Raw genomic sequence first — 13,985 nt, forward strand, 5'->3', positions numbered from 1 at the left:
CTGAAGATTCTTCAGGATTAAACAGATTAGAGGTTTGTGTGGACAAAGGGTCTTGTGATTCGAGCTATAGTGTTACCTGTTCCTCTAATTAAGAAGCTATGGAGAAGCTGGATGGAAGGCAGAGATGGAGATTTTCCATCGGTGGAAGAAAAATCCCGCTGTGGACCCATTAAAGTGAAACCGAGCATGATAACCTCAAACCAGACCCTGCGACCTACAACAGCATCAAGCCATTTCACATTTGGAGCGTCTACTTAAATTCAAGTCATGCACTCCTTATTCTATACTGTTTCACTTTACAGGCTTGTGAAAATCTGAAAGCTGGACGTTTGCATGCCTGGCTTTAAAGACCTGAAGCTGGCAGTATCTAAACAGGACTGAGCTGAACCTGATAGCTTAGTGTCGAATGTTATTGGATCTGATGTTTTTCTGTGCAGGTGCGTGTTCTGGAAAAACAGAATTCATTGTATTGAAAAGATGAATTTCAGAAACTCAAATGTGCTATTAATTCATTTATTTATGTGAAGCCTATATACAGTTCTCATTTTTCTGCAAGTTTATATGATTCTCTGTCAATCACAATGTCATGGCTAGAACTGAAAACAGAAGTAGCTTACTCAGACGGACACGAACAACATCAGAATGAAATTACCATTAAATTAAACAGCACATAGGGCTAAAGTCAAGTTACACAATGATTGTTGTATTTCCAGTGGTTTTAGGAGCCAGTATAGACAAGATTGACATATCTCAACTTAGTTTAGTGTTAAAACAAAAAAAACTTGAGCTATAATGAATTGAAACAAAAATGAAACAAAAAAGACAAATAACCAAATTATTCATCACCATGCATCATATTTCTTTTGAAGATGATGCGATTATTGATCAAAATGTAGTGATGGTCTTTATGAAATACTCCCACATACAATCATACGCTTTCAAAGCAAAGGAACATGACATGAAAGTAAAAAGGTGAAAGAAAAATGTAACATTGATTAAATCACAGTAACTGTCAGACAGCCTGTCCTGCTCTCTTCCTTTAACAAAGGCACTGGAACAACAACAAATATTTCCAGAAATATTTCGTATAATTGTGTGTTTGTAAAGTCATCGTTTTAATAACCATCCTTATTAACGTGTTATGACAGTTTTTTATCTGTCAATACATTTTGTTGACACTGTTGCAAGATCTCACTGACTTTTCAAAGCTGATGAAAGGCTAAAAATAATCTTAGCTGTTATTTTCTCATTTAAAAGTGACATGTGCTGATTGTTAAGAATTATAGACAGTGTTCAGATTTAAGCAAATATTATGCAAATATTTGGCGGTTTGATGAACGATCGTTTGTCATGTAATACTGTTTGTCTAATATCCGCCTTGTACGTGTTCTGCTTCCTTGAATGACGCAGCCTGCACTTTCTCTCACTGTTGTACTTAATGTGAAAGAGCCAGAACATTTCTGTCCATTTATCTTCCACTCTCAAACTTATAAGCACACAAGCCTACAACAAAAACCCTGTGAGCACCACTGTCTATGTAATACATGGGTGTAACAGGTTCTCCTGGGTCATATCTCTGTCCTCTTTGGGCCTGCTACAGGATTTTGTTGGTGTGAGACAGAAGGTAAAGAAACACAGCCGTGTGGGTGATGTTTGGGGGCTGGAGCGTGTCTTTACGTTACTGGCCGTGTGCAACTACACATATGGATGCCGTCTGTGTCTGCACCTCTACACCTCCTTCTCTCCAGGACTCGTAAATGACGTCCGTCTCAGGTTCTCCTTCACTTTGATGAACTCCGGAGCGCTGCCGTTGCTGTTCTCCAGTTTTGCTTGCTCTTTCTCCAGCTGAAATAAAGAGAGAGACCAATCAGCAGATATATGGTTGTTGTTGTTTAGCACACACCATTTTGACTAGAATGAACAATATGACATTATAAGCCAAATAGATATGAAATATATATATCAATAATTAACCCCCAAAGGGAGTTTAGTACGACCCCAGAGATAAAGGGAAAACAAGCGACTGCAAAGAGAGTCATTAGTCCAGGTCAGTATGACAGGTGGGAATGGTTGTGTGGTTTGTACCTCCTCTAGTTTCTGGTGTCTCTTGAGGAGCTCTTGTTCCAGTGGAGAGATTTTCCTCCTGGCCTCCTCCTCCTGCTTTCTCTGTCGTATCATCTGCTCTCTTTTTCTTTGCTCTAACACACGCTGCAGCTCAGGCTTATTCTCCACACCATCACCTCTGAAAGGGAGAACAGAATAGATAGAATAGAATATAGAATATGAAATAGAGAAAAGAATATGGAAAATGTCATGTCATGTCATGTCATTTTATTTTATTTTATTTTATTTTAATATAATTTAATTTAATTTAATTTAATTTAATTTAATATGACAGAATGGAATATAGATTATGGAATGTAGAATACAGAATAGAATAGAATAGAATGGAATATGGAATATAGAATAGAATAGAAAAAGGAATAAAGAATATCTAATACAGAATAGGATAGAATAGAATGGAATATAGAATATGGAATATAGAATACAGAATAGAGTAGAATAGAATAGAATGGAATATGGAATATAGATAGAATAGAATAAAAAACTGTAGTTTTGCAGCAGGTTTGCCAGTAACTTACTGTAGATTAAATTTACAATTTTGTTTTAAATATAAACTTACCTAGTTCGTATATTTTCTTATTCATAAAACAAGACTAAATATCTTAGGTCACTTTTCTTGTTATGTACATGTAAAACTTTAAAACTTCCTCAATTACGGAAGAAGGTAAGGAAGAATATCATTTTTTGCAGTGTTGCTGTGCTAATGCCAGTAATGAGACCAGTCTCTTCCTAATCATTTTGAAGTGCTTTAATTAAATTCACAGTAAATTACTGGCAAACCTGCTGCAAAACCAAAAGTTTAACAGAATAGAATAGAATATGTAATACAGAATATACTATACTATAGAATATATAATAGCAAATAGAATAGATTATAGAATAGAATATGTAATAGAAAATAGAATGGACAAATATAGAATAGAATGGAATATCAAATATGGAATAGAAAATAGAATGGAATACAATAGGATATAATACAATTTAGAACGTGGAATAGAAAATAGAATAGATTATAAAATAGAATAGATTACCATGGAAGAGAAAAAAACAGGCAGGAGTATATATAAACTGTCAATGAGTTTATTTAATGTTGTCCAGTAGCTATCCAGTAGGTGGCAGTATTATTACATTTAGAAAATGTGTGTGCCATGTTTAAATGAAATTTTTAAAAAGTGAAATTTGTGAATGCATGAAAAATGTGAATGATTCATGTCTGGACATCAGTTATAATTTATACATAAAAAATAGATTTCCAGTCATATTTGATTTAGTTCTCACAAGAGGCAGAACATTCTTTCTATCCCTTCTGTTTCTAACCTTTTCATGTTGCTTCTGTTTCAAATTATTTGTCTTGCCAATTTAGATATAGTCATGGGCAAACTTGGTGATAAACACATTTGAATCGTGTGATCAATTGTGCTTGTTTGTCTAGCTTTTTCACACAGTATCCATTCTGACCAACTCTGAATAAACTCAACTAATAAACTGAATAAACACAACTGTATCTCAAGATGTCAAGCTGCTGTTAACATGAGAGATAATTATTAGAGCTGATGCCACGATAGACACACACACACACACGCACGCACAGCACGCACGCACGCACGCACACCCACGCACACACACACACACACACACACACACACACGCACACACACACACACACACACACACACACACACACAGACTGCTAATTAAATTAAGTGTGAGCTCGTCCCTCCATGGGGAGATGGCGCCAGGAGTGCTTAGAGGACGGAAAGGAAGCGTGTTTGTGTGCGTGTGTGTGTGTGTGTGTGTGTGTGTGTGTGTGTGCGTATGTTGTGCACATGTAGGAGTCCCAATTACCATCGCTGCTAATTTAGCTGGTGTCCTTCAAACCGAGGAGACATACAGACAACAACAAACAAACAAACATGAGGGGCAATTAATGAAGTTAATAAGAGAGACATCAGGCCCCCGGACGGCTCCTGAGGACCCTCGTAGTGAACAACACCTCTCATCTCTCAGCTATGAATAGTAACCTGACTGAATCGCTGAGTTCCTGAAATGATCCATACGTGGAGTCTGTTTTCCTATCGTATAACAGTGACATCTGATATATATTTGTCTATTTTTCCGTTTTCTTTTAGCATCTCTACTGTTGACTGATGTTGAGTGTTTAGCTCTCTTGGTGAGGAGCTCGACAACATCAATAGCGCACACAGGCACATAAACACAGCTTATCTTGAGAACACTTCAGAAAAGAGACAGGCGGAGTCCACAGAGTGACCTATTTCCTCTACCACCATGTGTCACTTCTGATGCCCGCTGTTATCTGTCCTCACGGGAAAGAGCTTTATCTTTTTCTCCGCTGTTTACTGTTATCCACAGATTGACTGTCTTTTCCTGGGTAGAGCGCCAACTGTAACTAACGGATACCTGCTTAATGGTCGACCCAGCGCTGTGCCAGCGAGTGTCTCGTAGCGGTACAAGGTTCAAACGGTTGCAAACATACCCACCAGCCCCGGACTGGCCATTGGAAGAACCAGGACGATTCCCAGCGGCCTGTCGACTGATTTGGCCTGCTGTCAACAAAGTGACATTCACGTTTCTATCGTCAATAACATTTAAAGGGAAAACAGTCATAAAGCAGTGCAGGAGAGATTATTGACAGCACAATGCAATTGTTTCTCTTCACACATACAATTTAAGCATATAATGTGTATTTGTTGTTTTATTATAAAACCTAAGGATAGAATGAATCTTCAGTTTAAGATAGACTTGTAGTATAAATCATTTAAACGTGCTTTTGTGGTTTGGCCACATGATCAATTTGAATATTTGTTTTCTTGAAACTTTCTCAAACCAAACTGTATTTATTTACATGTATTTACTGTATTTATATAAACACACGGTCAGTCTAATTAATTGATGGCGTATTGTATGATGATTACAAAGCATTCTACATTTAATAAAAAATAGGTTCATGGTTTCTAGTTGTGGTTTGTGGCCTGGATGAGTGTGGGATTTCTCGGCCTGAATTTGTGTCCCAATCCGGCCCTGACACACACACAAACAGTTTGGAAAAGCTGTATTTATGCATGACACATTTTTTTTAAGGCAGGAGCATTGTGTGTTTTACTGTATGACATTTCAAGAGCAATATTTGCATGGGGTTTATAATTCTGTTATAATCTGATTGATACTGTAGCTCAATTTGAATTATATGTTCACTTTTCGGAAGGAAACTCATCTGACCAGCTCGATGCAAATTAAATTTGGATTGGAAAAAGTGGTGCAGATACAACAATAAAAGACCTGGTAAATTGTCATGTAGACGTAAAATATGAAGCATCCAGTCAGAGAAAAAGTAAACTAGTCTTTCATCGTAAAGACTTTTTAAACTAGAATACAACCTTAAAAATGTCTTGCGTTTACGGTGGTTACTTCCCACTTTCTTGCGTTCTTGCAGCCTCAAATCACCTCCTTCTACATGAAGTATTGATGGATAGTTACCCTTAAAGCGACAACGAGCAACTTTTTGACCTTAAAATAATGTCTCTAAAATTATTTTAGTGGTAGGTCAATTTTTAACTGGACAAATTTTACTGCCGTTGCTACCTAAGCAGCCTCCTATCGGCTGAAATTGCACTTGTAATGTTGGTGTTCGGGCCAGTACAAGCCCCGCCTATCCCCTGCTTTACGGCATACGTCACGTTTTACTCCTAGCCTGGGAGAAGTTAGCCAACAGCAGAGCTAGCAGTAGCAACAAAACATCACCATGGCAGAGCCAGCCAAAAAACCAAAGAGGGTTTTGTCGGAGGAAGCAAAGAAAAGAAAGCGAGAGAGTGATCGGACACGAGGTTGGTCACGAATCAATATCGGACGGGCTTACACTCGGTGGCGCAAGCAGCAAGAGGCAACGGGTTGCAAAACATATGGAGACCAAGCGGTCCTGCTCCTGGATTTGTAAGTGTTATTTGTAAATATTTTGTTACTGTCCTGTACTTTCGAACGTATTTGTTATTAGTTTGTGTCACTGGCGCATCACCGGTTCACACTAGCTGAGAGATAATATATGGTTGCCGCCTCCGGTGTTGATAGCTAGCATGTTGTCGTGTCTTGTCATGAATGTGTGTAGTGCTTGTAAATGAAGACTAAAAAAACACAATAAACGTGTTGTGGTAAAAAGTAGCAGATTCTTTAGTTCAGACCACGTAAATCTTGAACAGTTCAGTCGTTGAGTAGGCTAAAGTTGTCGTTATATATATACATGCTATGCGCTGTTACATAGCATATCTAGGTCTGCCGGGTCCGTCGGCTTTGTAAACAAACTCACGCATATGGAGCTGCCAGCAGGAAATCTTTGCGACAGTTTTTACGACACTGTAAACAGACAATTCCGCTTATCAACCACGTGGGGCAACAGTGAGCAGAAGTTGCTCGTTGTCGCTTTAAAAGCAATTTCATTCATTATTTACCCACAATTATGTTGTTCAAAACCTGTATATGACTCTTTGTTCTGTGGAACACAAAAGAAGATGTTTTGAGAAATGTCTCAGTGGTTTTGTTTCCATACAATGGAAGTCAATGGGGGTCAGTGTTGTTTGGTTACTAAAGTTCATCAAAATATCTTCTTTTGTGTTCTGCAGAAAAAAGAAAAACATACAGGTTTGAAATGACATGAAGGATGTTCATATTTGGGTGAATCAACCTTAAAAAAATAAGCTTCCCAATGCTACCTTTATGTTCAAAAGAATGGTCGTTTCTCAATTCCAAGAACACAAAGAACGGACTTGTGTTCTTGTAGAGTCCGGTCTTGCGAGGCAGCCTGGGAAGAACGAACTCAGATGGACGCGCCGCAATGATTAATGGTACTTCAAGCGGGTTCGGTATGCGCAGGTCTGCATTCAACGCAAGCTTGATATCAAGAACACATCCGGGTACTGTCATGCGTTCTCTGTTCTTGAGTATGGGAACCGGACTTTGACGGTTATTGATGACGTAGAGTGAGAACACAAGGACACAAGATCGCTGAAGAACGCATATTGAGAAACGGTCAATATGTACTACCTAGCTACCATGCTAATAGCACAATTTAGTGATGTCACTATTTTTAGTCAATGACACTTTAACGCTCATTGGCTATGCACCTTCTTCTGTCTACTCTCACAGATGAAAATGACAGTCGAGTCAGAGCACTTTGAGTCATCTTGTTTGCTGTGTCACCGGATCTGAGGCCTAAACAGCAATTGTCAGCCACTTTAGACACGCGCTCATATCCCCTGTGTGAAAACACAAGGCAGAGCCGGAGCGGGATGTGAACGCTATATCTCTAATTGGCTTTTATTGGAAGGATGGATAAAGGGGCTTCTGTTGCTCACTCAGTAAGGCTTCAGAGTGCACTGTTCCTAAGCAACTATACCCAATGACAATTTAAAGCCAAGGTCAAACTAAAGAGCCTCTGATTCACTACTTTGACACTATTTTTGTACTGATTAATTATAGTGGAAAGCCTGAATAAAAATCACATTGAACTCACCGGCCTGCCTCTTTGTGAAACCTTTGTGTTTTACATGCTTTTCGCAGTAAACAGACTTTTAATAAGCTTGAAATTTATTCTTGACCCATCATCAGATCATAGACGTTTTAATAGAGAACTGGACAGTCTGTGGTAAATGTTTCATCCTTGCATAACTGTATGTACTTGTGTATCCTACCGTTTATGGTTCATAAGCAACTCTCGATGAAGCTCCTGGTGGCTTTTAGAGGCTTTCACTGGATTAACCAGCTTTTTGGGTCTGATGAGATCATCATCCCCTGTCATGTAATCAGGTTGGGGAGCGTAACCGGCCAACGGCGGGATCTGATCGCGATGAGGGTAACCGAACGGGTCCCGGTCCGGGGTCCTCGGCTGGTGAGGCTGTTCCCATTGGATATTGGCATATGCCGAAGCTAAAGAGAGAAAAACGAGAGTTTGAAAGGAAGTTTCACATTGACAGGAAGTAGTTTTTCCTTCCTGACAGTTTTTACTGGGAGCACACAGATAATGGTGCAAACGAAGTACATAAACAACAGGAAGTGACATTGTGCGCTGTAAATAAACCACATCAGAGAGTCGGTGTTTACTGCACCACTGGATACGGCTTCTCTCTAAACTAGTTTAAATGTTTCCATGTGAGCTGAGTTGTAAGACTGGGAAGAGAGCAGGTGGACAGTGTTTACATCCTTATAGGGGTTGGGTGGAAATGCCCAATCTCCCATTTACTGTGTGATGAGATCAGCTATTTGAAAAGATTAACAACACCAAACCTCGGACCAACTGTAAAAAATCACCAATTTTGGCTGCCTTAAATTTGCAAGTTAAATCAAATTAGCTTTATGAGTCAATTGAACTTAATTATATCGAACTGGCTTTAAAAATCGTGTTTTTACAGTTGTCTTGAAAGCACATGGATAACATGATTTTGCAGAGTGAGAGATGTTCTTTGGTCAGCAGAATAGTTGACTCTGGGACAACATTTCGATTAACCAATCAGATTTGAAGGACACATCTACAGTTTATGTGAAGTTTACGTTAGGTGCTTCTACACCTACAACCACAAATTGTTATTCACCTGTCATTTTGTTCTTTGATTTTAGAGATAAGCTCCCTGTTGAAAAAAACAGCATATGCTGGGTTAGGTATGTTTTGATGCTGGTTTGACAGCTGGTTTGACAGCTTAACCCATCACATGACCATCTTAAACCAGCATCAAAACATACCAAACCATTATATGCTGTTTTTTTCAACAGGGAGCTTTCACATTTCAAATTTGGTTTAAAAACTTTTAAATAAATTTAAATGAAAATTTGGTTTAAGGGGTGATTCACATTTCGCATCTAAAACCGTGTGGAAAACGCGAGCCACACTGCTTTCTCCTTTTTTAAAAAGCAGTTTGAGTTTGCGCTCTCCTGGCATCTGTCATTGCTAAGCAACCATGGACCACGCTAGCCATTGAGACGAGGAGGTATTAACAAAGAATATATGGATTATATGCAATAACTCTACTACTAGATTATTTATGCTGTGATCATCTGTGTCTCCATCTTCACTGAGCTTGTCTATACTGGTTGGTTGGTTGCGCGTGCAGCATTCTGAAAAGTTGAAATATTTTAATATGGATGCGGCGCCGACACACCTAGAAAAACGGGAGCGTCACACCGCATCGTTCCCTATTTGAGCGCGCTTGTCAAGTGTCTACATTAAAAAAAACGAATATGCGCGTGCAAAAGACGCGAAATGTGAATCGCCCCTAACAATTCAATTTATTGTCATTGCACATGTACGAAGGTACAAGGCAACGAAATGTGACCTCTGCATTTAACCCATCCAGAGAGTAGTGAACACACGTACCCCCGGAGCAGTGGGCAGCTATCACTGCAGCGCCCGGGGAGCAAGTAGGGGTAAGGTGCCTTGCTCAAGGGCACCTCAGTTGTTACCCGCCGGCCCTGGGAATCGAACCGGCAACCTTCTGGTCACGAGTCCGACTCTCTAACCATTAGGCCACAACTGCCCTACTTAAATTTATTTACTTAAAATTTACTCTTAAGTATATTATAACTTCCTAATTCTGAATTATTGAAACATTACCAAGACAAAATCCTTCTACAGTAGGTTCTACATTTGACTTTCTCGAATAAAAAGATGGGTCTTGGACCAACATCAACCCAAATGCTCAACTTGCACCCTGCTCTATAAAACAGCCCAGCCCCAGTGCATCATGGGTGGAGCCGCTCCTCTCCAGATAGGACAGATGAAAAGTGCAGTGATCCGTGTTAAAGTGACAGCAGATCAGGTGTCATACGCTCTGAACAATGCTTTCCTTGGAGGAGGAACCAGAGACATTCTCCGCCATACAATATTAAAAAAGCTGAGCTCCATTCTTAGCACTTCTCAATCAGAGTGTAGGAAAAGAGATGACAGGCGAATGCTATAAAGAGAATTCATGCATGTGACACAGTGTTCTCTTCCCCCAGAGGTTACCAAGTTCACAAAGCATTTCCAATGGACACTTACATTTCTACATATTGCTGAAAACCCATGTTGTTTAAATCAATATTTTCTCATAAATAAAAATTCTGCATCTGTAATGAATAAAAAACATATTCTTTCATGCTCCTATGCGATCTCATGTGTTGGACATGAATATAATTCCCAATTATGACATTTTGCTTCACTACTATGGTTTTGGTATTCTTCCACATAATCTTGGCGTCCTTGTTCACATTGATTAGAGATCTATAACACAGTGCAGACCAGCAGAGGCCGGACCTGAAAGGGAATATCCTTCTATGGCATAATGTATTTATCAACATCCCCCACAAAACCAGGAGTCACACATCATTGCATTCTGCTGATCAAATCTGAGTCCATTTCCAAGAATCGCTGGGGTCAATTAGATTTGTATGGGACTGTTGATGCAGCCGCAAGGGGTGGCGAGGTTTAATAATGTGTGCAGGATAATTGAAAATAATTCAGGGTCACACATTATATTAGGTATAACTGTATTTGATCTTCTGATTTTATATCTAATCTCTTTAGACTTGATTTTTACTTTACTTAATAAAATAATCGTGATATCCATTTGAATGAATGCAGGGTCTGAAGGGGTTAAAATGTAAAGCATTTGATACAATCTACTTGCTATATACATGCTGTTTTGTGAAACTTACACTCTAAAAAATGTTAAATATTAATCCAGGGCATGTTTATATTTGACGCAACAATGAGTTAAAACAAACCAGCATTTGGGTTGAAACAACCCAGCACACGTTAATTTTCAACCCAACAGATGGGTTTGTCCATTTTTGAGCCAACACTGGGTTGAAATAACCCAACATTTTTTAGAATGTACTGTATATAGTAGGAAGATGCTTAAGCAAAATGTAAAATAATATTATGTTTTCATTTGTATTAAAGGAATAGTTCACCCAAAATGGTCTCCATTGACTTTCCATTGTAGGAATAAAAATAACTATGGTTAACTCAACGCGGAACATTTTTGGGTTAACTACCCCTTTAAGCTATATTGGATAATATAAATAAAAAAATAATAAATAACATATGCTAACAAATTAAGCTTTCTAATTGTTTAAAAACGTTCACCAAGCTGACAACCATAAAGAGTCCAGATTTCAACATGATCTCATGGGAACAACAGCAGGTTGATTTTTGTGTCTCATTTTTTAACAATATTTCTGTCACTTTATCTCTCCTGTAGTGTCATTCATACACCAAGTGTGGGTTCAGTCCCAAATATGTTTGGAGTCACTGTCCCATGACAACATGAAATATTACCATATTCATAAAACAAATGTATTCAAATGGTACTATATAACACTTTAAGGAATACCTTCGCAGCAATACCCCCAAAAATTTTTTACCATGTATTTTCCATGGTATATTGTTATGATAATATCATCACATCCTTTACAAAAGCAACTGAAAGCAGGCTGGCTTCATGGTTATGTAGCACACCTTGAATTTCTCTGCATGAGTGAATGCATTGTCACGTTAGGCTCCGGGCATTCAGCATCAAAAACACCCTTTTTGTTCCAACAAAAATCCTCTGTTATGTAAGGAGTTTGTTCCCAGAATGGACTGTATACAAACAGAATGCTGACAGTTGTCATGACGACATCAGCATTTTCAGAGGATGCCCAGGGATCCCATTCTCCCCTGGGACTGCGTGTGTGGAAGTGCTGTGTTATTTCCCACAATCCCCTGTGAATACTGGTCCTTGGCAAGCCATAAAATTTAGGCAGAGCTCTCAGACAGGGAATTTGCATGATAAAGGTGCCCAGCAAGAAGCAAAGCAGCAGTCTATTGGCACAATAAGACAGAATAACTTACTTCGAGCATCTAAACGTAGACTGGAAGAGAAAATAATAATAGGTTGAAAGGCTATTAAGTTGTTTTACAAATATTTTTCCGCAGATTTGTGACAGTCACCAGTGAATTCATCCAGGGTATGTTGGTATAAGGTGTGATTTCTACAGAGCTAGATGACTTAAGATAACTGTTCAAATACAGCAAGCAGGGTATATTGGCATCGATCATAGTCAAGCACAAATGCAAAGTGAACCTTGTGCTTTTCAGCTAAAACAAACACACAGCAAGATACAGCTGGTAAAACATTAAAATAAGAAAACGGTGAAAGATGCGGTTTTCTGTCAGTAGGATGCCGAGATATTGATTTATGTAACTGACACCTACTGTAAAATCACAGCAACATGAAAATACGAGCTGAACATCCGTCTAAGATTTGAAGACAAATTCGAGTTTTTTAAACAATATGTTCATTTGGCCCCCGTCAAACCATGTTATTTTATCAAGATACCAAACTGTGAATTTGTAATGGCCGATGGAGAGGTTTTGAAGTGTGAAGTTTCATTGTGAAGCAAAACAGCATGAGTATCTGGGCACAGTGCCCAGGACAAGCATGTCACATTTTTTACTGCTGTGATATTTTCATATAAACGTTGTGTGTGACTCTTTCATTCTTAGCTTGACTTGTGATGTACTGGTTCTCAAATATAGTCTTTATCCCTTAAATTGTACTCAATTTTGTCAATAACAACAACAACAAAAATCAGGTGCTAGAACAGACAGAAATGATCTTTTTACATAATGTACAATATTACATGCTGCATTTTGGTAATGTCTTTGACACTCCATGACAACAATGTAAAGCTGACTCTTACTATTCGACATGTTCTGTTGTAGCATCAGCTGAACAGCATATTCTAATCTCAGTCATAGTGTGTATGTCTTACCTGACTTGATCAGCACATCTCTAGGTCTGCTGGGTGGGCACTCAGAAGGGTACAAACTGTGTTCAACGCTCTGCTCCATCCCGGTGCTGCTTGAGTGTGTGTATGTGTGTGCGAGATATCCTACATGTTTATGTGAGGGCCGTTTCTCCTGAGGTTCAGCTCTTCTCTCACACACACATGCCTGCTCTCTCAGAGTGTAAACAGTCACATGACCACTGGCCATTCAAAGCCACGCCCCTTCTGCTCCTCCCAAACTTTTTTCTCTCCCAGCAGTGTGATTGGATTAGTGAAAGTTTAATAATCTCTCTCTCTCTCTCGCTCCTAAATCTCACACTAACCATTATTAATACATGCACTCATGTTTTGCTCATGCAACACTAATGTTTGTCAGCACAGATTACATTTAGAACAAGCTCTCTGGACATCACCCGATGATGACCATCAGGTCAAGCTCATCTTTACTTGTTTGTCTGCAGAAAACATTTTTTCGTCACTGCACAAGGTCCTCCTGTGGGCATTTGTTGATTATATAAGGCAAGAATTACACAATATTCATCCCAATATGATTGTATTTGCGGTGGGTGGCGTAACTGTTTTCTCTTGTTTTAACACTTGAATGAATATAAAATGATCATTAATATAATGATAAAATATTATAAAATGAATAGTTCTGCTGAGCCATTCAAAGCCATTGCATAATAGCCAATATACAAAAACCAGTGAGAACCCCAAAAAAGGAAAATTCTTTCATAATTTACTCACCCCTTGTCATTTCAAACCTGCGTGACTTTCTTTCTTCTGCAGAATACAAAAGAAGATATTTTGAAGAATGTTGGTCATAAAACAACACTGACCCCCATTGACTTCCATTGAATGAACACAAAACCACTGAAATATTTCTCAAAATATCTTCTTTTGTGTTCCACAGAAGAAAGAGTCACATATAGCTTTTGAATGACTTGACATCATCAATTACATATGTAAACAGTGTAAAACAGTCTTGAATACTGATAATACAATATATATACCGTTGTACACAACCAGGAAAGCAAATGTCTGGTTGA

At 38.7% G+C, this 13,985-nt stretch overlaps 1 protein-coding gene across 1 annotated transcript; it reads right to left on the reverse strand.

The window, feature by feature from the left end:
- Nucleotides 1–499: 499 nt before the first annotated feature.
- si:ch211-236d3.4 (protein FAM107B) lies at nt 500–13,114 on the reverse strand. The gene is made up of 4 exons (XM_057362503.1): nt 12,922–13,114; nt 7,824–8,058; nt 2,086–2,242; nt 500–1,845 (listed from the first exon to the last, which is right to left on the reverse strand). The coding sequence occupies exons 1-4, from the start codon at nt 12,998–13,000 to the stop codon at nt 1,729–1,731; spliced, it is 588 nt and encodes a 195-aa protein (XP_057218486.1). The 5' UTR covers nt 13,001–13,114; the 3' UTR covers nt 500–1,728.
- Nucleotides 13,115–13,985: the final 871 nt, after the last annotated feature.

This window comes from Triplophysa rosa, linkage group LG20, assembly GCF_024868665.1.
Source record: "Triplophysa rosa linkage group LG20, Trosa_1v2, whole genome shotgun sequence".
In the NCBI taxonomy this organism is placed as follows: domain Eukaryota; kingdom Metazoa; phylum Chordata; class Actinopteri; order Cypriniformes; family Nemacheilidae; genus Triplophysa; species Triplophysa rosa.

What these genes read in the sequence shown, in the direction of transcription:
- si:ch211-236d3.4 (XM_057362503.1), bottom strand. Translation starts at nt 13,000, where the DNA reads ATGGAGCAGAGCGTTGAACACAGTTTGTACCCTTCTGAGTGCCCACCC. An exon ending in AGATGTGCTGATCAAGTCAG is followed by an intron (nt 8,059 to 12,921) that starts GTAAGACATACA and finishes TTCTCTCTTTAG; the next exon opens with CTTCGGCATATGCCAATATC. An exon ending in TTGCTTATGAACCATAAACG is followed by an intron (nt 2,243 to 7,823) that starts GTAGGATACACA and finishes TCTCCCTTTCAG; the next exon opens with AGGTGATGGTGTGGAGAATA.